At 39.4% G+C, this 23901-nt stretch overlaps 1 protein-coding gene across 4 annotated transcripts in view; it reads left to right on the top strand.

Moving 5' to 3' along the window:
- Positions 1-23901, top strand: part of FGD6 (FYVE, RhoGEF and PH domain containing 6) — a 106777-nt gene that overhangs the window by 25100 nt on the left and 57776 nt on the right. For 2 of the 4 annotated variants that reach the window (XM_024579067.4, XM_045187205.3), the window contains exon 3: positions 10642-10792. In XM_024579067.4, coding sequence (XP_024434835.2) covers positions 10642-10792 — 151 coding nt within the window. Of the gene's footprint in view, positions 1-10638; positions 10793-23901 lie in introns of all 4 variants that reach the window. The other 2 variants (XM_045187206.3, XM_045187204.3) reach the window with 1 other exon arrangement.

Here is a 23901-nt window from a genome sequence, read left to right as displayed (position 1 = left end):
TGTTTCCCCCTGGGCAGGAACAGTCTTCCTTCTTGTGTGTCACCTCTGTGCCGAACACAAAGCCTGCTGCACCACAAAGGACAAGGTACCTCATGCCCGCATCTCGGATGGAGGGATTGGATGGTGCTTTGTCTTTCTGCCTGCTCCTTATTACTCTCCTCTTCTCTTTCCCTCCCTTCTTACTGTTTTCTGGAATTTTAATCTCCCACTACTTCTCTCCTCTCCTCCTTTTTTTTTTTTTTTGGTGCCTTTAGCTAGTGGCAGACCAGTGTTTTGAAGTGCTGTCAACTGGCCTCTTTGCACTTTAGTCTAGTATGAAAACCTGTATTTAAAAAGAAAAATAGGTACTTTGCTTTACATTGCAGGGTGAAGTTCATCTTCATTGCTTAAGTGACACATGCTTCTTATGTCTGTCACAGGCCTTTTTAGTTTGTGTCACTCATTAAGGTTGTCATCATTATAATCCTTATTTACCAACGAGGGATGAAGCAAGCATTTGTTTTGGTGACTGAAGTTCTTTATAAATTGGAGTCATTATCATGATATGTATGAAACTATGATTAATCTGAGCTTTGGGATGTTGCCATAAAAGCAGTAAGCTGGCCGAAAGACGCAGTGAAATTAAACGTGAAAACAAGCCCAGGGGTGACCTGCTGCAAAACCATGGCTCCCGTGAACTCATTGCAGGAATTCTTTACTCAGACGTGTGTGCTGGGATGAGCTGTTTCACATGACCGATAATGCAGAAGTTTCCCTCTGAAGTCATTTTTTCATACAAGTCTAGACTCTCAAGTGTCTAGAGTAATTTTTTAATGTTAGAGATCACACTCTAAATACATAGATATACACATAACATATATACTTATGTATACATGTATATATATGAGGAGAAAGAAAGTGTCCATAAGTGTGTGAGCTTTTTATGTACCAGCCATTGTTGTTAGTGAGTTATTTATATTAATTCATTTAGTCCTCATCGAGCCCTGTCAGGTAGGCACTGTTACTATCTCCATGTTATGGGTGAGGAAACAGGCACAGTGAGTTTAGGAGCTTACTCAGTTTCATTTAGCTACTAGGAGATAAGATCCAAACACAGGAAATTTTGCTCCAAGGCAAAATTTTGCTTCTTCTGGCTAATCTACTATCCTAGGGGTCAGCAACCCTTTCCATAAAGGGTCAGATGATAAATGTTTTGATTTTATAGGCCAAGTGGTCGCTGGTGCAGCTTTTCAAATCTGCAGATATAGTGCGAAGGCAGACACAGACAGTACAAAATGAGTGTGTGTGGCTGGGCTCTAATCAAACTTTATTTGTGGACACTGAAATTTGAGTTTTATGTAATTTGCTGTTGCCACAAAATATTCTTGATTTTTTTTCACCATTTAAAAATGTAAAACCCTTTCTTAGCTCACAGGCCTTAAAAAAAAAGAGGAAGCAGGCTAGCTTTGCCTATACATACTATCCTATTTTTTGCAAGATATTAGGATAAAGTCCATTCATTTATCCATTCATGCAAGAGGTGGAGAGATCAGGCATCATATTAACATCTGGCATTACCAGGTGTGAACAAGAACTTCCAGTTCCCCTTGCTATTTGTTTACTTAATGGGCTGTGGTGTTCTCCCTCTTTGCATGTCTGCTTTTTAAAATTTTGTCTTTATTTCCTGTCTATTCCGTACACCAGGCATGTTCACATGGTCTCATTTAACCTCATAGCCTGTGATTTTTCTCAACTTTACAGTTTAGGGAAATATAAAATTAAAGAGCCTCTCCAGTCACACACAGCCAGGTGAGTGGTGGACCCTAGATTTAAATGTGAGTTTGTCTTAGGCTGAAGCCATTGCTATTTTCTTCTCTCCTCTGCTGCATTTTCTTTGCCTAGATATATGTGAAACTTGATGAAATGTTTGTGACCCTGTCCAAAGTGAATCTGTTTATCTCACTCCTTGCATGCATGTTTATTTTCACTTTCCTCCCATTTTCCCTGAGTCTAGCTTTTGAAGATGTTACCCAAGTTTGACAGCAATGTTATGATTTTTCTTGGATTCCCAGTTAAGTAAGCTAAAAATAAACGCAGAGCTACTGAGCAGTGTAACTTGTGGAAAGACAGGCTGATGCATGGGATTAAGAGTGGTGAAAGGCCCTGGCTGGCGTTGCTCAGTGGATTGAGTGCCAGACTGTGAAGCACAAGGTCACCAGTTCAATTCCCAGTCTAGGGCGCATGCCTGGGTTGCTGGCCAGGTCCCTAGTAGGGGGGCGCACGAGAGGCAACAACACATTGATGTTTCTCTCCCTTTCTTCCTCCCTCCCTTTCCCTCTCTCTAAATAAATAAAATCTTAAAAAAAAAAAAAAGAAAAGAACAGTGAAAGAAACCTATGCCCTCTCCTGGTGCCCTCAACAACCTCTCAGTCATGAAAAAATGGACCTTTGTCCCCAGAGAAAGAAATAGGTACCATACGGATTTTAGGGGTTGTCAGTGATCCACAGTTGGTTCTTTTGTGGATAGTACCTGAGGACGAGACATAAGTAAGAATTTTTTATATATAGTTTTAAATAAGGAAGTGGACTGATTGATTCATGAGCAACAATTTAACCTCCCCCTCTCTGGCTCCTTAGGGGCCCCCAAGAAGCTTACTGTCCTTTCCCCACGGCAGTGGGGGATCCCAGTTACAGCTCGTGGTTCCTGTTAGAGAGTGGGAACACTCAAGTAAGCTTGGATAAAGTAAGATCTGGACTGAAAGCAGATGTCCTTTAAGTTTAACCACTGGTTTCCTTGTAATTCCCCACTATTTTATTATAGTGGGGTCTGTTTTTAATGTAACCTGGAATATGTCGTATTTCTGTAGCCCATAACATTAATACCTTTAACTTCAAAATTGCTTGAGTTTTTCATGGCAGAATCTCTACATCAAGCTAACTTTGTATACCTTTCAGTATAATTTCTCACCAGTGCCCCTGCTTTGTACTTAAGGATCCCAGAAATGGCACCTTATGTAATGGCAGTTTAAATTACCTCCTATTCACACTGTTTTTGAGGAAGGGATTCCTGCCCTAGGATTGTGGGGCTGGCCAAACCCGTGACACTGGACCGATGAGCTTGGCAGCAGGTTATCAGTAGATTCGTCATTGTTAAGTATGCGAAAGAGTTTATTCTTGTATTATTATTTATTGATTATTGTATTAGTTTCCCTATGAACAAGTGTAAATCTACTTTTAATAATACAAGACTAAACTCTTAACACACTTAGAACTGTAAACCTACTTTTACCCTACCCTGTACTCACACTCCAGGGGACAAGGACATGGCACGCCCCATGGGGCCACACTGATGTTGCATTTGGGAATAAATTGAACCACCAGGCACTGTGGGAGGCAGGCTTTGTAGTTTCAGGAGGGTAGGGTGCCCTCTGGTTCCTGGGGGAGGATGTGATTAGCTAGTTTGAATAATTCCACCCTTTGGCAAGGAACTATAATCCTCTACTCAGGGCTAAGTCAGAACCTTCTGTGATAAAGAAGGATGTTTGGCTAGGGGACCTTACCTGAGGGGGCCAGACTAGGAATGGCAACTTACAGTTAGCCCATTTGGGGAATTCTTGGTTTTCCCCAGATGTCAAGGCAGAACACAGTGTTAGGCCTTATACCGTAGCGGTTTCCCGCTGAGTCACAATCAAGAGCATAGCATGGACAGAGGGAATGGTCATATTTTCCAAAAGTTTCACCACTCGTTCAGTGGCTGTTAGGATTATGACGAAAAGACATTAGCAGAAGCACTATGGCATGTATAACTGACACAAAAGCACGTGATCAGCCTGTTGGAGAAGTTCGTCAAAGGGGGAGCTGTTTATTTTTACTCACTCAGCAGCCAGTCTCACCGCCCTGGCTCTGCTCCCCCTGCTCCCTTATTCTTGTGTAAGAACCAGGGGGAGGGGTTGGGTTTGTATCCCAAATCCCATCATGGATGCAGGTCGCCTCTTCTGCCTTGGCTGCTTGCCAGCTATGTTCGTAGGGACCTCTCTTCCTTGGCGGACTCTCCTAACTTCTCATCACGTAGAAATGTCCCCAACCAGATCACCCCCCACATCACTGGCAAGCCGTTGCTCACATCATTTCTCCCACTTAGGATGCCTTTGTTCCAGCTTTCATTTGTTGGGGTCTGCTCTCTCAAGTGCTCGTACCTCAGGTCTCTCTGACTGCCCCAGCCTTTGTGGGGTACTTATTTTTCTGGGTCGGTAGCCCTGAGTATCTTTGCACTGTTTTTAACATTTAACATACTCTTAACTTTTAGTTCTCTTTTTAGAAAATAGTCCCTGCCTTTGTCCTAATTACTATAGTTATTTCAACCTTTTCTGACTTTATCAGTTTAGGAAAGTTTTATGCAGCAGCTAAAAAGAGAAGCAACCAATACAATTTACAGTTTGAACATTATCTATAACTCATTCTATTAATGATCTTCACCTAGTGCCTAAAATAATATATGATAGATAATAAGCCCTCAATAAATATTGATTGAAATAAGTGGTATAGCAGTTTTATATATATGAAAATATATGTATTCTTGTGTATATGTGTGTTTGTGTAAATTTGTGCACATGTGTGTTTGTCTAAATGTGTAGTCATCCCAACGTCATTGTTCCTGGTGGCCTTTATTTGGTGTGACACTACTGAGTTACACATTACATAACGAGGAGGCAAAGGGAAGAAACGATGTTGGGTCAACCCTAACTTCATTTGACTTTTTAAAAAAATTTTTCAACAGCTTTGCTACAATGACAAAACTGACTTGGGAACCTATATTTTATTTGGAGGTGATTCTAAGCCTCCTGGAATGCTTTTCTATTTGTATTAACAAAAGTTTTTTGTCTGCATTTCTTTTTTCTAATACGATTTTGTATTGGCTTCAGGTGTGCAGCATAGTGGTTAGACAATCACATACTTCCAAAGTGTTCCCCTTGATATTTCCAGTACCACCTGGCATCCTACATAGTTATTGCAATATTATTTACTATATTCCCTACAGTGTACTTTACACCCTCATGATTATTTTGTAACTACCAATTTGTTCTTCTTAATCCCTTTACCTCTCTTATTCAGTTTCCCAACCCCCCTCACCTCTGGCAACCACTAGTCTGATCTCTGTGAGTTTGTTTCCATTTTGCTTATTTTTATTCTTTAGATTCCACATATAAGTAAAATCCTATGGTATTTGTCTTTCTCTGACTGATTTATTTCACTGATCATAATACCTGCTAGGCTCATCCATTCTGTTGCAAATGGTAAGACTTCATTCTTTTTTATGGCTGAGTAATATTATTTATATATGTATATATACCACAGATTTTTAATCCACTTGTCTGTTGATGGACACTCGGGTGGCTTCCATATCTTGGCCATTGTAAATAACACTGCAATGAACATAGGGGTGCATGTATATTCTTTTCAATTAGTGTTTTGGGTTTCTTTGGATAAATACCCAGAAGTGGAATTGTTGGTTTATAAGGCAGAAATGCAAATTAAAACCACGGTGAGAGCCCTGGCCAGGTATATCAGTTGGTTAGAGTGCCGTCCCATTACACCAAGGTCATGGGTTCGATCCCCTGTCAGAGTGCATACAAGAATCAACCAGTAAATGCATAAATAAGTGGAACACAAAATCCATGTCCCTCTCTCTCAAACCACGCCCCCCCATGAGATATTACTCACACATGACTCTGGAATGTGTGATTCCATTAGGGAAATAAAGTAACAGTAAAAAGTTTTTTGTGAAACTAAATAGAAACATTTTTCTGGTGCAAATTGTGAAACAATTTTATATAGTTGGCATATTATTGTATATAATGGTAACTTTGTTTTTCAATTTTTCCATGTAATGTTCATCCTTGAAGTTCTTAGTCGTATTTTTTTCCACTCAAATGTGATACATATGAAAGCAGCCAAAGGAAACACAATCAGCAAGTCATAATGAGCAGCATTTGCAGAAGAAGTATCACAACATCCTGAGGACAAATTGGTTCTGTTCAGTTCGGGCCAGGAGTAGAAAGCAGAGGAAGAGAAAGATCATAGCAGTTCATATTTGCATGTTGTGATTTGGCAGTGAGGGAGAAACTCCTGAAGGCGAGGGTGGTGGGATGAACTTCTTTCTTTAAGTTTGGGAAGAATTACACACTACACTCTTTGTTATGGGGCTCAGATTTGTCAACGGCAGAGACCAGGATTCAGTGATTTAAAAGCATTCTTCAGTTAATGCTGCTTCTCCTCTTCCTTTCTCTGCCATCCTTATTCTTCTCCCCTCATACTTGCTGGAATTGTTAATTTAATGGACTTCACGAGGGTGTTTTTGGTAGTGATATCTGGCTTGGCATTGTGCTGGTTTTATGTTTCCGAAAACTCTTAGGGCACATGGATTGAATAAACACTTTTAAAAAAGACATTTCCTTCTAAAAGAGAAATTATCCTTGATGTGACATCTTACCTGAAAGACTAATTTGATATACCCCCAGTGGAGGATGTTCTGTACATATAAGAAACAACATAAAAATAAGTAATTTTTTTAAAAAAGTGATGGCATTAAATAATTATCGCTCCAAATATATAGACCCTTGCCATGTGGAATTGAAGGGACAGTTCCCTAATCAGAGGGAATTTATTTCTAGGCTTTACATTCCTCCATTTTTATTCCAGTGTACTTGAACAAAATTATTTTCTAGAAGGAGAACTTACTGTAGAATCAAATCTGGTATGGAAATGGTGGCCTGGGGAAGTGGTCCTGACGCTGTTGGTTGTTGTTGCAGCTTGCTTTCCTTTTACTTCGATTTTCAAATTATGATATAACTGCACAGGAAGGTGTGGAGGAAACACTGTGTCCTGTTTCTTTAACCCCAGCGCAGACAGTGGTAGGACGTTATCTTCCTACAGTGAGAAGGAAAGAGAAGGAATGGAAGAGCCTCGAACTCAGTGACTGTCATTGGTAAAGAATCCGCATTTCATTATTAGAAATCTAAAATTGTCTAGGTGGATTTGAAAGCTGTTTACAATATGGGGAAATGTAGGTTAATCAACAGTTTTTCTCTGTTTAATCATGTAGAGATGAACATGTAAATGTGGATACAAATGCCATCTTTCCTGATTTTGCTGCTAAACTCATTATCATTCCTTTAAAATAAGACTTTTGTTAACATATTTCTGTTTCAGTTGCTGTCACTCCCATTTTGCTGGTGACTGTTCATGAAACCTCGATGGAAGACTAGAGTTTTTCCTCGTCTCTTTACCCTAGCCCTGATGATACCTCTTCTTCCATTCAGCCCTCCCTCTCGACTCCTCATGTAGCCACCCTGGTTCGGGCTGCCTGCGCTGTTGAAATTACCTTCTAGATCTCCTTCCACTTCTCCTGTCACTGTGCCCACCCCCAGTTAGTTCAAGATTAATCTTCTCCCCAAAGCTTCAGAAATCATAAATTGTCTCTACTGTTTACCATTCAGGTGTGTGGGAAGCTCCTTTAACTTTGACTTAAGCTATGAGATCATCAAGGGGCTCTCACTGATGCTAATGGGAATGTCCTTTTCCCTGGTAGATGGAGGCGTTGGGCAGCGGCTGTGCTTACAAAGTTTGACAGAAGAGGTGCCATTCTCTTCCCTACAGCTCTAATAAGAAAGAAGTATGGTAGTGCCATCCAGCCTGGAGATCTACTGGAAAATTTGAGTCTCCCTGTTAAAGGCTTATAGGATGCATATAAACTCTTCAGCTATTTTTCATGCCCCTTGACAGCCTGGCGCCTGTCATCTTCTCCAAGCTCGTTTCCATTAATTACTGATAGGAATCTCCTGATGCATCCAGAATGTTCTTTTTGTGTTCTGAATACAAGCATTCTCACTTCCACATCATTGATTGTGCTGCTTAGGATGCCTCTTCTCCTGTAAGCCATATACTCTTTTCAGTATTCCCATCAAATACTTCTTTATGATCTCCACTACCATAAATGCATACCGTCTAAATGTTCCTGGACGGGTCATTGCCTTCTAACATCATTTTTGTTTAATCAGTAAAAACTTACGTGTCAGTCAGTATGCTGGCGATTCAACTGAGAACAGTTTCCTTGTCCTTAGGAGTGTACATTTTTGATTTAATGAAGTGTTAGTTTGCAGAATGTACAGGTAGGGGGTTTGTTGTTCATGCATCTTCAGCCACAGCTGGGGCAACCCCACCTTCAGTGTTTCTGGTGTACATTACTTCAGTTCTGTGCTTTGAAACTAGTTTAATAAGTCCTTTACTTACTAAATAAGGAGCGCCCAAAGGGCTGCCCTGGCCAAGAAGCTGCAGATCTTCCGTCTCTCTGAGACAACAGCTGGGGTTATAAGCCTGTAGTTGGGAACTTCATTACAGGGTTTGTCATATGGTGCTTTCTCAAGCAAGACTAGGTTATTGAGCTTGTCCTGAGCTTTGCCTTTGGACCACTTCTTACATTTGGCCTTGCCCCCAGATTCCTTCACGGGGTCTTTGTCTTTTTTTGGCTGACTTTCCAGCATGGTGAAGCTCAAAGAGCAGCTGCTACCACTGCTACCTCGAGAAGATGTTGGACAAAGAGTGTATACTTTAAATTTACCACCAGGGGCGGTCAAATAGGATCAGATATGATTCAGAGTCAGGAAAATTAATTGGGGTTGTGGAGGGGTGGTCAGGGTAGGAAAGCAATTTTCAGAACTAAAATCTCCGAATGTTTTATGGCAGCATGTTTTGATCTACGTCATTGTAATATTTAAAGCTTTTTTCCCTTGTTCTTAAACATTAACTTTTGTAAACATTTTATATCCCTAATGGTTACTCTTGGTAATAATAGCTTTCCAAATGTTAAGAAAAACCTCTCAGCTCCCCTTTTAGACAAAATAAATGTAATTTCCTCAAAGGTGCCACAGCTCTATAACTGATTATTTGAAATTTTTATATTGTTGAGTCCAAAAGAATGCACGGATAGGCTGATCCAGAAAACCCAAATTACTAGGGTTTTGTTGCAGCCAGCTTCTGACTCAGTGGGGTGCGGCTGGACCTGAGGTTTTATACTTCTGAGAAGCTCCCTGGTGATGCTGAAGCTGCTCGTAGATTGAACATGTTCTGAGTAACAGGGTTTTAGAGACTTAGTAAGGGACCAACAGTTAAGGTAAAAACGAGTAAAGGTCTGTGTTTCCTCTATTTACATCAGTGGATCCTGCAGGCTGTAGATCTGCTAACTCTCATTTACTCTTGTTAATCTAAATCAACTAATTACCCAGCTGTGGTGGGCTCATCTCTGGGCACCCAGAGGCAGGAAATCATCTATTTTTCATCCCTACCACTCCCTGGGGAATGAGTCTCCTTCATGTCATGGGGAATATGATAAGGTGTGCACCCACCTAATTGAAGCTGATATGATTCCACATGGCCCTCCAGGCACTGAGTAATAGGAAACCCCGTCTTTGGCAGGGGAAGTGATTTTTTTTTTTTTTTTTTTGGCATTCTGCCTTTATCCAACTGGTTTGTTTAACAGTTGGGCTCCAGGAATGGCATCTGAGGCAAGTCTGTGTCCTACAGGAACTGGCAGAATAGTTTATCTTAAGCTTTTAAGATTCCCGTTAGCAATTTCCGTAATTTGTGGGATCCTTGGCCATTGAGTGACCTGCCCATGACTTGCTAAGTTGCCTGCCAGAGTGAAATGCAACTCTCTTTATTTTGCCTGAGTGCTTCCCCTGATGACTTTGTGGATTTTTAACTAACTTCTGTTCTGTAGATATTTTTACAGACAGGAAAGCAGTTCTCCCGGGCAGTTTGTTCCTGAGTCTTACAACCAAAGCTAGAAAGTATTATTTCTGTCATCTTCCTGGGGAACTTTGCTATGGAATTCCCCCCACTGATTGGATTGCAACAATGGCTTTTAGATTCAAGAGATCTCTCTGAATACTAAGTGTGAAATGATGATGTCAGGCTGGTGAGGAAGAATTGGTAAATGGCCTGGTACAGTGGCTTCACACTTGGGCATGTATCGCCTAGGGGCCCTGCGCCACTAGAGTTTCTGAATCAGCAGACCTGGAGCCGAGCCTGAGAATTTGTTAACATCCTCTTTCCTCCCCATGTCTTAAGATGTGGTTATAAAAAAGGAAATTGGTTATAATCAGGGAGGTGGGCACATATCACATTAGCACGTGCATTGTTGATTGGAATAGCCATCATTACCTCCCAATCCTTGTAAGTTTACTAGCTAAACAAAACAAAGAGACCCAATGAAGCAGCACCTATTTTAATGTTCCTTTTGTGGTAACCCAGCCCATGTCCTATGAGGCTTCTTGGTTTGTACTAATAGAGACCTCATCTTCTAGAGTAAGGATATATTGAATCATTGGATGGGGGCACCTGGGAAACTTGCTTCTCACCCACCTTCTGATCCAGAAAATACATGGTTTTCAAAGTCATTATTTTAAAATGAAAATGAATATGTGTTTTGACAGCTGAGTTGGGGAAGGGAAGGGGAAGTTTGATTGATCTGGCTGTTTCTATCCCCCTGAGTCCCTTAAATGTACCTTGCTTACATCACATGGATAAGATGGTTGATTTTGTTTGTTTTTTGGTAATACTCCTTGTTTTTAAAGGTAACTATTACTACACTTTCTGTTGAAGCAGTTCTGGAGCATCCCAGGAGGGATACAATGATCTGGACCTTGGTCTTGGAGACCTTCCTTCGGACGAGGAGGAAGTCGTCAACAGTTCTGATGAAGATGATGTCAGCTCTAGTTCTAGCAAAGGGGAGCCTGACCTGCTGGGAGATAAACAGGTAGGTGTTGCTATTTAATTGTGTCTACTTTTGTGCTTGTTGGTTTCTCATGAAAGAAATAATATTTATCAGTATGATAGACACAAAAGCCCTAGTTTTCTTAAAATTTATAATTTTTAAAAATTTAAACTTAATTTTTGCTAAGATGAGCTCACATAATATCTGGCAGTGAAAATCAGCAGGAATTCTGTCAGTCAGTCCAGGTAAGATAGAAGCCTGCTGGAAACTCAGGTGTCCTCTTAAAGGGCCTGCACATAAACTCTGCTCACAGGCACTCACATTGCTCTCTGGTGTTGGGACAGTGGCTCAGGTGGGCGTCAGAGACACACAGGGTGAAACTGAGCTGTGTGGCTGCTGGGTGAGGGTTGGAGGGACATCCACCATTGTCCCTGTGTTGAGTACTCCTCCAGCACAGCTGACAGGCACCGTTTCTTCTTTGTTGAACCTTCCCCGACACGGACAAATCTGAACCTGCATTAGCCTGGTGAACTCCACTAGCCCCACTGACGACTACCTGAGACCCTGCCTCACCCAACTCATGCATGGCCCCAGGCTCTTTCCTCTGTAGACCAGCTTGGGCCCACATTGCAGTTGTTCTTAAATAACTTTTGAGGAATTCTGGTCAAGTTGGCTGGGGGCTGGGACGGTGGTGGTGGCTGGGGAGCTGGGGTGGAGGGGGGAAGAGAGGATGTCAGAGACACACAGGGAGCAACTGAGATGTATGGATTCAGGGCAAGGGATAGAGGAACAGCTTCCCTTTTCTCTATGTTGAACCATTTCCTGCGTGACCAAACCTGATTATGCTTTAGCCTGGTGAATTCTACCACCTTTTTCCTGATGATTCCCTAAGATCCCATCTACTGCAAGGGTCTGCAGGCCCCACATGGGTAGCAGCTGGCCTTGGTATACCTGAGACTTTTGCTGTGGTCTAAGGCTCAGCACTAGCACCAAAGATTAACCTAGTGAACACCATTCACTGCATCCTGGTGGTTTCCTGATGCCCTGCCTTACCCAACTCTCATACTCATACTGGCCAAGGTTCTTTCCATGGCTGAGTCTTATAGGCAGCCAGCTGGCAGGTAGTGGCATGTCTTGGGGTGCCTTGGGCCTTTTGGTGACCTACTCATGGCCTAGTACTGGTGGCAGCTAGCCTTGAATCACAGTGTGGCGTCTCCTACATACATCCAGGCCCAGCCCAGGCAACTACCAACTGCAGATCACTTTGTAGCTACTAACAGGTAGTCCTGGGCTGGTCATAGTCAGTGTCTGACATTGGCTTGCACTGGAGTCTGCAGAGGCCCTGGGACCAATATGCCCAGTGGCTGGATTCAGACCACAACAGAACACCACCCAATTAGCTCCATAAGAGATAACTCGGCAGTACACAGACCCTATGGGGTGAATCCCACTCTCCGGGGTCAGCCGCCACAGAGCAGCTTGTAAGTTGTGGTCATACCCAGTACTCACAGCCAGTCAGCCTAAGGGTCAGTTTCACCCATTGACGTGCCAACAGCAATCAAGGCTCAACTACAGCAGGAGGGCACACACAACCCACACGAGGGACGCTCCTGGAGCATCTAGCTCAGGTGATCAGGGTGACTGTGCTATTGGGCCTCACAGGACACCTACTTCATAAGGCCACCCTGCCAAGACTGGGAGATGTAGCAACTCTACCTAATACATAGAGACAAACACAAAGAGGCAGCCAAAATAGGGAAGCACTGAAACATTTCCTAAATGAAAGAGGAGATAGCTCCAGAGAAAGAACTAAATGAAATGAGGCAGGCAGTCTACCAGACAACAGAGTTCAAATCACTGGTTATAAGGATGCTCAAGGAACTTAGTGAGCACTTCAACAAAGAGATAGTAAGCATAAAAAAAGAACATAGAAACCTATTTGAAAAACTAATTACTAAAAACTTCCCTACCCTGGGGAAGGAAATAGACATACTTGTCCTGGAAGCAGAGAGAGTCTTAAACAAGCGGAACACAAAGAGCTCCACACCAGGAAACATCATATTAAAATGGCAAAGGTTAAAGACAAAGTCTTAAAAGCAGCAAGAGAAAGACAGTTAGTTATATATAAGGGAGCTCCCATGAGACTGTCAACTGATTTCTCAACAAATTTTTTAGGCCAGAGGGATTGGCAGAAAATACTTAAAGAGTAAGGACCTAGAACCAAGACTGCTCCACCCAGGAAGAGTATCAGTTAAAATTGAGGGAGAGAGAAAGAGCTTCCTAGATAAGAAAAATCTAAAGGAGTTTATCACCACCGAATTTTATAAGAAAAAGGGGAGGGAAAGGAAGATAAATATGAATAATAAAATGACATTAACTACATACCTGTCAATCACTTAAAATATAAATGGATTAAATGCTCCAATCAAGACACAGGGTGGCTGAATGGGTGAGAAAACAAGACTATACATGTGCTACTTATAAGAGACCCCACTTCAGATCGAAAGACACATATAGACTGAAAGTAAAGGGATAGAAAAGGATATTTCATGAAAATGGAAATGAAAAATGGCTGGGATAGCAATACTTACTTTTTAAAATATATTTTATTGATTATTCTATTACAACTGTCCCAATTTTTCCCACTTTGTCCCCCTCCATCCGGTACCCCCCATTCCCTCTGGCAATCCCTACCCTTAGTTCATGTCCATGGGTCATGCATATAAGTTCTTTGGCTACTCCATTTCCTATACTGTTCTTAATACTGCATTGTCTTATTTTGTACCTACCAATTTGTACTCCTTAATCCCCACACCTTTTCCCCCAATCTCCCCCTTCCCCACACAACTGATAACTCTCCAAATGATCTCCATATCTATGATTCTGTTTCTGTTCTGCTTAGTTTGCTGTTCTGTTTTGTTTGCTTAGTTTGTTTTTTAGATTCACTTGTTGACAGTTGTGAGTTTATTGCCATTTTAATGTTCATAGTTCTTCTTTTTCTTAAGTAGGTCCCCTTAACATTTCATATAATAATGGCTTGGTGATGATGAACTCCTTTAGCTTTACATTGCCTGGGAAGCTCTTTATCTGCCCCTCAATTCTAAATGATAGCTTTGCTGGATAGAGTAATCTAGGTTGTAGGTTCTTGCTTTTCATTATTTTGAATACTTCTTGTCAGTCCGTTCTAGCCTGCAAAATTTCTTCTGAGAAATCAGCTGACAGTCTTATGAGAACTCCTTTGTATGTAACTATCTCCTTTTTTCTGGCTGCTTTCAAGATTCTCTCTTTATCTTTAACCTTTGGAATTTTAATTATGATGTGTCTTGGTTGTTCCTCTTTGTGTCCACCTTGTTTAGGTCTCTCTTTGCTTCCTGGACTTGTATGTCTATTTCCTTTACCAAATTAGGGAAGTTTTCTTTCATTATTTTTTCAAATAAGTTTTTGATTTCTTGCTCTTTCTCTTCTTCCAGCACGTTGTTATGTTTGAAGAGACTCCTTATTCCCAGAGACTCCTTAGCCTATCCTTTTTTTTTTGGATTGTTTTTTCTTCCTTATGTTCCAGATCATTTATTTGATTCACGGCTTCATCCACTCCACTGTTGGTTCCCTGTAAATTTTTTTTTATTTCACTTAGTGTAACCTTCATTTCTGCCTGGGTCTTTTTTATGCTATTAAAGTAGCCAATGAGTTCCTTGATCATCCTAATAACCAGTGTTTTGAACTCTGCTTCTGATAGATTGCTTATCTCCATTTTGTTTAGTTATTTTTCTGGAGTTTTGTTCTGTTTTTTCATTTGGGCCATATTTCTTTGTCTCCTCAATTTGGCAGCTTCCCTGTGTTTGTTTCTGTGTATTAGATAGAACTGCTTTGACTCCCTGTCTTAGTACCATGGCCTATTGTAGGAAAGTGCACCGGTAAGTTAGATGGGGTGGAACATTAAATAATTGCCAGAGCAGGGCAACCCATTTCACCACTCTGTGGCTGTGTGTAACAGAGTCCTCAGAGAGGGGACAGTGCCAGTACCTGGACTCTGGAGTTTTGTCCAAGAAGGAGCTGTCACCCAGCACTTGCCCTGATACCAGTTACTCCAGTTTCTCCCCATATGCCACTGGTACCCTTCCAGCTTTGTACTGCTAAAACCCAGAAGGAGCAAGTCTGCATAATTCCTAACTTCATTGCAAGCCTTTTAAGAGGAGACTCCTGAGAATCTCACATTTTCTTCTGTTGCCCCAACCTCCACTGGTTTTTATAGCCAGAAGTTATAGGGACTTATCTTCCTGGTGCTGGAACCCTGGACAAGGTGGTTTGGTGTGGGCCTGGGATCCCTTGCTCCCAAGGTATCCCTCCTGACTTTTATCTACCACACATGGTATGGGACTGCTGGTTCCACATCTCCATACCTCTCTGTGCATCTCTGTGTCTCTGCCTCTCCTACCTGTCTGGATGAATATGATCTCTTTAATTCTTTGGCTGATGGACTTCCGTACAGCTTGATTTTCTGATAAATGTAGGTGATATTTGTTTTGGAGTCTACTTGTAATTTTTGCTGTGGTTGTACAAGGAGGCAAGCCATCTTTACCTACGCCTCCATCTTGACCGGAGGTCTGGGGTAGCAATACTTACATCAGATAAAATACACTTTAAAACAAAGACTATAATGAGAGACAAGGGAAGACTTTAATGATACTGATAAAAGGATCAATCCAACAAGAGTATGTAACTCTTATAAACCTTGATTTGGCCACCATAGAAATAGCTAAGTATATAAAGCAAATATTGATGGACGTACAGGGAAAGACCAACAATAATGTAGTTATAGGAGAGGATTTAATACCTCACTGATATCACTAGATAGATCTTTTGGACAGAAAATTAACAAGAAAATAGTGTCCTTAAATGAAACATTAGACCAGATGGATTTAATTGATATTTTTTGAGTATTTTACCTCAGAGCAGCAGAACATACAATCTTTTCAAGTGTACCTAGAACATTTTCCAAGAAAAATCATATATTAGGCCACAAAACAAGTCTCAACAAATTAAAGAAGCTTGAAGTCATATTAACATATCTTGAGACAAATGAAAATGAAAACACAACAACCCCAAGTCAATGGGACACAGAGAAAGCAGTCCTAAGAGGAAAATTCATAGCAATATAGGCCTACCTCAAAACAAGAAAAATCTCAAACAGTCTAACTTTACACCCAATTTAATATAAAAGAACAATGACAACAACAACAAAAAGGCCAAAATGAGTAGAAGGAAGGAAATAATAAAGATCAGAGTGTAAATAAATGAAATAGAATGTAAATAAAAGATTCATTAAACCAAGAGCTGTTTTTTAAAAAAGATAAACAAGACTAATAAACCTTTAACCAGTCTCATCAAGATAAAGAGAGAGGACCCAAATAAATAAAATCAGAAGTGAAAGAGGAAAAGTAACAACTGACACCACAGAAATTTAAGAAAATACTACTAACAGTTAATTGCAGAGTCTGGAAGAAATAAAAAATTCCTAGAAACATACAATCTTCCAAGACTGAATCAAGAAGAAACAGACTGATTACTACCAACAAAATCAAATCAAAAATAAAAAAACTCCCAACAAAATTCTGGGATCAGTTGGTTTCATTTCACGGGTGAATTTTTCCACATATTCAAAAAAGAATCAACACTTATTGTTTTTAAACTACTCAAAAAAATCCAAGAGGAGGGAAAGCTCCCGAGCTCATTTTATGAGGCCAGCATCACTCTGATTCCTAAACCTGACAAGGACATTACAAAAAAAGAAAATTATAGGTCAATATTCCTGATGAACAAAGATGCAAAAGTTGTCAACAAAATATTTGCAAACCGAATTCAGCAATACATTAAAAGTTCATATGCCATGATTAAGTAGGATTTATTTCTGGGATGCAAATTTTGTTCAATATCCACAAATCAATTAATGTGATATACCAGATAAAAGAAGAATAAAAATCATATCATATCAATGTATGCAGAAATATCATTTAACAAAATCCAGCACCCATTATGGTAAAAACTTTGCAAAGTGGGATTGGAAAGAACATACCTCAACATAATAATGCCATATATGACAAACTCACAGCTAACATCAAAGTAATCACAAGGACATAAAGTATAGCATAGAAAATATAGTCAATAATTTTGTAATAACTATACATGGTACCAGGTGGGTACTAGAATAATAGGGGGATCACCTTGTAAATTATGTAATTGTCTAACCACTATTCTGTACAGCTGAAATAAATATAAAATAATATTTAATGCTGGCTGTAGTGGAAAAATTTAAAAACAATGTGAAATGATTATAAAAATAAATTATAAAATTTAATAAATGACTACATTAAAATATAGATTTAAGTACAGAGATAAATATTTTTTTTAGAAATACATTTTTGCTATAATGTAGTGCATAAGGTGTTATGATATTTTCAAGGATATGTCACTTTGAGATTTTTTAGTAATTTTTGAGATACTCTTTTAGTATCTCAAATACTAAATTTAGTATTTGAGATGTATTGGGATGTTACAGCATGATGGAATTTGAAAGTATATACATATTCACATGCATATGAAACCATGGAGAAAATACATGTCATCTAACTCCTATACCATAATTTACCAGTCTGTTATACCTTCTGTTTAATATATTTTTGCTTTAAGTTCATTATCAGCCTTAAGTGAATGGTATATTGTTGTATAATTGTCTTGATTTAAGTCCCAGGTCTAGGATTTATGATCTGGGTATTCTTGGGCAAATTATTTATTTAACCTCTCATAGGCTGAAGAGTCCCATTTTATGATGACGAGAATAGTTCTTATGTCATAGACTTTGAGGACTAAATGATTTGATATGTGTAAAGACTTAGAACACAGTCCAGTACATGGTAAAAACTCAATGATTATTTATTTTTTGCAAGACTTCATTTCTGTGCTGTAGAGTGTTGAATCATGGAGTTGGGAATATCCACTAGAAATTACTTGACCGACCTTAAGGCAGGTGAATTTGTAAGATACTCGTGACAGATGAATGATTGTTATTAAACCCCACTGCATTCCTCCTCAGCAGTGTGGGATTTATTTTGACTATCAGGTAATTCCATCCTTGTTTTACTGGTGTCTCTCTTGCTCTAATTTAAAAGCTCATTTTTCTTGTAGCTTCTGCACAGATGTATATTCAACAAATATTTAAATATATACTAGGTCCCAGGTACTATCTGTATGTTCTAGACATCACACAGAGCTCATGGTCCCTGCTATTGAAGACCTTACATACTAATGGGGCAAGAGGAACTAAAAATGCATGAACATAACAACTCCAGAGTGTTTCATGCTTTGAAGGGTATGAACAGTGATGTGCTCGAAAGTGAAGAGGCTACTTAGAATAAAAGCCTTTAAGAAGGTGATTTTTGACTGAGATGTAAGTAACTGGCTGGGGTCAAACCCTGCAGGGTTTGGAGAAGAGCTTTCAAAGGGTCTCCCTCTCTAAAGAATGTAATTAAATCAACCTCTACTCTTTTGAATAGACTGCAAAGTCTTTCCTTTCCTAACAAATGCTTTCTCTCTCTTTCTCTTTTTTTGTTTCTCATGCTTATATCAAACGCATTCCAATTTCCTTCATATTTCAAGTATGATGACCAAACTTGGTTTCCAGATCCACTAGGTATCTCACTGCTATCTGGTAAAAAGGAAGGATTCATCCCTAACCTTTTCGTGTTATGCATCTTCCCAACGCATCCTGTCATAACATTGCCTAGTTGATTCTTTTGTTTTGTGGTCATTGGAGACTTACAGGGTTCCTTCCTCTGTATTTGTGCCTGCCTATCCCTTCCCTTCCAGTATTTATATTATTGGTTTTTTGTCTGTAGTTGCACCACGTGTAATATCTCTGTTAATTCTTTTTCTGTTTTTAAAGTGACATTATTTCTTCAGTTAATATTTTTAATATTTTTTTACCTGAGGCTAGTGTATTACTAATTTCCCTCCTGTAGAATTATCAACCACTCTGATGAGCCTGTTCTCTGTCTCTTTGTCTGAGACAACAATGGCAATAATAATATAGACTAACTCTCCCTTTCTAGGCAGTTATTGATCCACCTAAGCATAGCCTGGTGAATGCTTTCCTTGTAAGTAATTTGCTTTCATAGCGGTTTAGAAGCACATAGTCTTTGGAGCCAGATTGCCTAGGTTCTCATCATTTACCAGCTCTGTGTTCTTGAGCAATTTACTTAACTTCTCTGTGCCTTTGTTTTCCCATCTGTAACAAGGGAAGGGAGTAAGGAGGACACTTGTCCTCATTGTCTAAGGTTGTTGTGATGTGATTACTGTATTTTTTGGGCTATAAGATGCACCCCCCCAATTTGGGAGGAAAAGGGGGTGCATCTTATAGTCCGAATGTAGCTTACCTGGGTCCCTGAAGGGGCAGGGGGGGAGTGGGGGGAGGCAGCAGCAGAGCAGGGTCACAGGAGGCAGGAGCAGGACCACATTTTTTTCTTCAAATTTTTTTCCCTATTTTCTTCCTCTAAAACCTAGGTGCATCTTATGGTCCAGTGTGTGTTATGGTCTGAAAAATACGGTAAATGACTATACACATTTTAAAACGGTATCTGACACAAAGTGAATGCCCAATAGATTTTAACTATTATTATTGGCTTACATGAAAAGAAACAAGCAAAAAGGTATCTGAAATTGAGCTTTACATAACCAAATAAATACATGTTGTATAAATATACCCAATAAATGTGTACCAAATTACCCAATAAATACATGCCATTTCAAGTTTCCCTTTTCATATCTTTGCCAATGAATCTGAAACATGTTTACATGAAAGGCAGTATTGTGTTCTAATAGAAAAACATGAAATTTGGCATCCTAAGACCCAGGGGTTAGTCCTAGCTCTGCCACTTACCAGCTGTATGAGGCTGGTCAAATAATTTTTAAAAGGCAGTTAGTTTATTTACATCAATATCATTTCACAATGGATTTCAGGTGGCAGGAAAAAATGTTATGTAATGGAAAAGGTCAAAATATATGGGTAAATAAATCAAGTACTGGGCTGTACTAGAATTAGTGGTGGATAACCACATGCAGAAGAACAGGGTTAGATGGACTCATTCCTTTCACCATGCACAAAAATTAACTTGAAATGAATCATAGTAGACCTAAATGTGAGAGCTGAAAGTATAAAACTCTTAGAAGAAAATATAGTGAGCCCTGGCTGGGTAACTCAGTTGGTTAGAGCACCATCCCCAATAAGCCTAGGTTGCATGTCTGATCCCCAATCAGGGCACACACAAGAATCAACCAATGAATGCATAAATAAGTGGAACAACAACTCAGTGTTTTTCTCTATTTCTCTCTCTCTTTGTCTCCATTTCTCCCTTCCCCTCCCTTTCTCTCCCTCTCCAAAATCAATAAAGAAAAAAATAAAGTATAGTAACAACTCTTTATGACCTTAGATTAGACAAAAGCTTGTTAGCTACAACAAAAGTATAAGTGATAAGAAGGAAAAAATACATAAATTGGACTTCATCGAAATTAAAGACTTTTGGTGGTACACACAGAATAAGAAAATACAGGTGGGGCAAAAGTAGGTTTACAGTTGGAGTACTTGAAACACAGAGTTTATTTTTGTATTATTATTTATTAATTATTGTATTATTTTCCCTATGACCTACTTTTGCCCTATCCTGTGTTAATAAATATCTGTGGTACAGTATTTGTATGCAGAATATATAAAGAACTCTTACAAGTCAATAATAAGCAATAAATGACCCAGTTTAAATGGGCTAAGGATCTGAATAGACATTTCTCCAAAGAAGATACACAAATGGCCATAATAAGATGCTCCACATGCTTAGCCATCGGGGAAATGCTAGGCAAAACCTCAGTGAGCTACCACTTCATACCTACTAGGATGATTATAAAATCACAAAGGCAAACAATAACTAATGTTAGTGAGGATGTAGAGAAATTGGAACCCTTATATCCTGCTTGTGAGAATGTAAGATAGTGCAACAACTTTGGAAATCAGTCTAGCAGTTCCTCAAAATGTTACCTATACAGTTACCATATAACCCAGCAATTCTACTTCTGGATATATACCCATGACAAATGAAAACGTATGTCCATCCAAAAACTTGTACAGGAATGTTCAGGAGCATTATTCATGATGGCCTAAAAGTGGCAAGAATTCAGATGTCCATCTACTGATAAATGGATCCATCAAGTGATGAGTAGACTATGACTTAGCAATAAAAAATGTGCTGATACGTGCTATGACATGGATGAACCTTAAAAACAGGCTAAGTGAACGAAGTCCGTCACAAAAGGTCATGTGTTGTGTGATTTCATTTATATGAACTGTCCAGAATTGGCATATCCATAGGGGCAGAAAGTACATTAGTGGTTGCCAGAGGGTGTTTAAAAGTGGGGTCAATTCATTGTTTTTCATTATGGTTCACCACTGTTCACCTTTCCTGCATATTGTCTTCCCTGCCTCTTTCCTGTCATGTTTTCTTGAAACAGCTTATACGATATATGCCTTCATGAAGGGAAGGATGAAAACCTAAGAGAACTTTGTCCTTTAGAGGTTAGTCATGGTGTCACTGCGTTTTTGGCATAACTTAATGATAATGAGATGCTGCTCAGCTAGGTCTGGTGGTTCAGTTTTTTGCTTTTTGGTAGAACTCTTGAGTAGCCTAGTGGAGGCTTTTTAAAAATCAATTAAAAATTAACAGATAAATTCCACTGAACTTTATATGCAGTGAACAAATATGAAAAGAGGAGAACACATTTCAGAATTTACAAAGCTAGGCGGTTATGCTGCTATCAGGCAATAGAAGCATAAAAGTGGTTTTCTGATCAAAGCTTTTAGGTTGGAATTTGACTTATTTTATGATCTTGACAAAGTACTTTCATTTGTGGCTAATGTTTCAACTTCTGCAGCTGTGTACTTCTGGGACATGCAGTTACTTCCTAGGCTTTGAAATGCATTGTAATTTAAGTGAGCACTTTCATCAGCTGAAAAGTTGAGATGACAAATTTGGCTTCTCTTGAGGTTTTATAGTGGGGTATCTTTCTCCATCATTGTTTGAGTTGGGTCAGAATCTGCATTGTTCTTACAAGTTGGAGATAGTGTAGAGCTCTTTTATTTTGTTTTATCTATCTTTGACTTTGTCTGCTTTGAAAATGATTGTTAACCATTGAGTCATTTTCTAGTAGTTACTATCTTCCTTTTAGCTTTGTAGCTTTCCTAGTTTAAAAGGTAAAATAGACAGTAGAATACATTAACGTCTAGAATTTTAGGATTACAAAAGGCATAGTCATCTAGTCCAGCACCCTACATTTTTACATGATGAAATATCTGTTAGTGAACTTTTAGTTGTTTGAGTTTACATTTTTGGAGTGCCATCATAAAGGATGAGTTGAAATATGACAGGCAGAAATCTTGGGGAGAAGGGAAGTGATGAAGAGGGAAGGTGTAAGAGGATGGCCGTGTAAGGGCACAGCACCCTTGGAGTTGCATGATGGTTCTAATTGTGGCTGGTTGAGAGAATGTGGAAGAGTAGGAATGAGACTAATGAAGATAACTAGAGACATTGTGTAGTGACTTATATACATGGCAAAAGAAAATCTGGTCTTGCCCTGGCTGGTGTGGCTCAGTGGATTGAGTGCTGGCCTGAGAACTGAAAGGTCACTGGTTCGATTCCTAGTCAGGGCACATGCCTGGGTTTCAGGCCAGGTCCCTAGCTGGGCATGTGCGAGGGGCAACCAATCGATGTTTCTCTCCCTCTCTTCCCATCTCTCAAACTAAATATATACAATCTTTAAAAAAAAAGAAAGAAAGAAAATTTGGTGTTTGTTGCCCACAGGGGATAGGGAGCTGTTAATGTGGTTCAACATGAGAACCAATGTGATTATATTTGCATTTTAGAACTATTACTCTGGTGGCAGTGTGGAGAATGGATTGCAGTGGGGTAAACCTAGAGCCAAGGAAATAACTTAGGTTGCTGTAGTAGTGTAGGCAAGAAATAAGGAGGCAGTATTGAGGGAGAGGAGAGGATCATTTAAGCTTTGAAGAAATATTCAGAAGGACAAATTGACAGGACTTCGTGACTCAGTTGTGATCATGGAAAGTAGAGTCATCCAGGTTTCTGGCTTTGATGAGTCAGTAGTGTCTACCATACAGATAGTCGCTGGCTTATTTAAAGAATGACTGAAGTTCATCAAATGCTTTATTGTTTGTGAATCTTTCCCTGAGTTACACACTACTGCCTGATTATGCTCTTCCAGGTGCTCAGCATGTTTCATGGTTGTCCTTGCAATAGTTAATTTATATATTTGGTTTGCTCCCATTACTCACTTCTTGAAGGCTAGTGCCTTTTCTTACTTATCTTTAATTCACTCTTCTAACACCACTTTCTTGGCCCGTCTCAGACCTACAGAATGAGGATTTCTAAGTCAACTAGGAATCTGTCATTTAAGACCTGCCTTGTGGTTCTAACAGTAATGTTTTCAGACTTAGCTATAGAGCAATGAATCAACTGACAGTAGAACTGTTTTCTCCTTCTAACCTGGCTATCAAGACAGACAGTCAGTTACTAAGTGCAGATTTTAAAATGATGGAATAAAGTCGGTCCTGACTAAGAATAGCAAGGAGCATAAGAAATACAAAATCTGTTTTTAGTGATATTAGGAGATAGCTAAAACCCCAAATCATAAAATATGAGTAAAGGCTACCATTCCCACCAGCAATGTGTAAAAGGTTCTAATTTCTCCACATCTTCACCAATTATGGCTTTTTTCTGATTTTTTATTATAGTCATTCCTGATGTGGTTTTAATTGGTATTTCCCCGATGACTAATTATGTTGAGCATCTTTTTATATATGTATTGGCTATTGTTACATCTTCCCTAATGAAATGTCTATTCATATCTTTTACCCGTTTTTAACTGAGTTTTAGTATAAGAGTTTTTTATGTATTCTGGCTACAGAATCATGAATTATAAATATTTCCTCCCCACCTGTGGCTTATCTTTTTTATTTTCTTTATGGTGTTTTTTGAAGCATAACAGTTTTAAATTCATGAAGTTTATTTTATGATTTTTTTTTCTTTTATGGATCT

Source organism: Desmodus rotundus, chromosome 3 (assembly GCF_022682495.2).
Source record: "Desmodus rotundus isolate HL8 chromosome 3, HLdesRot8A.1, whole genome shotgun sequence".
Classification (NCBI taxonomy): domain Eukaryota; kingdom Metazoa; phylum Chordata; class Mammalia; order Chiroptera; family Phyllostomidae; genus Desmodus; species Desmodus rotundus.
The sequence above is the reverse complement of the archived record's forward strand: the minus strand, read 5'-3'. Positions and strand labels throughout refer to the sequence as shown.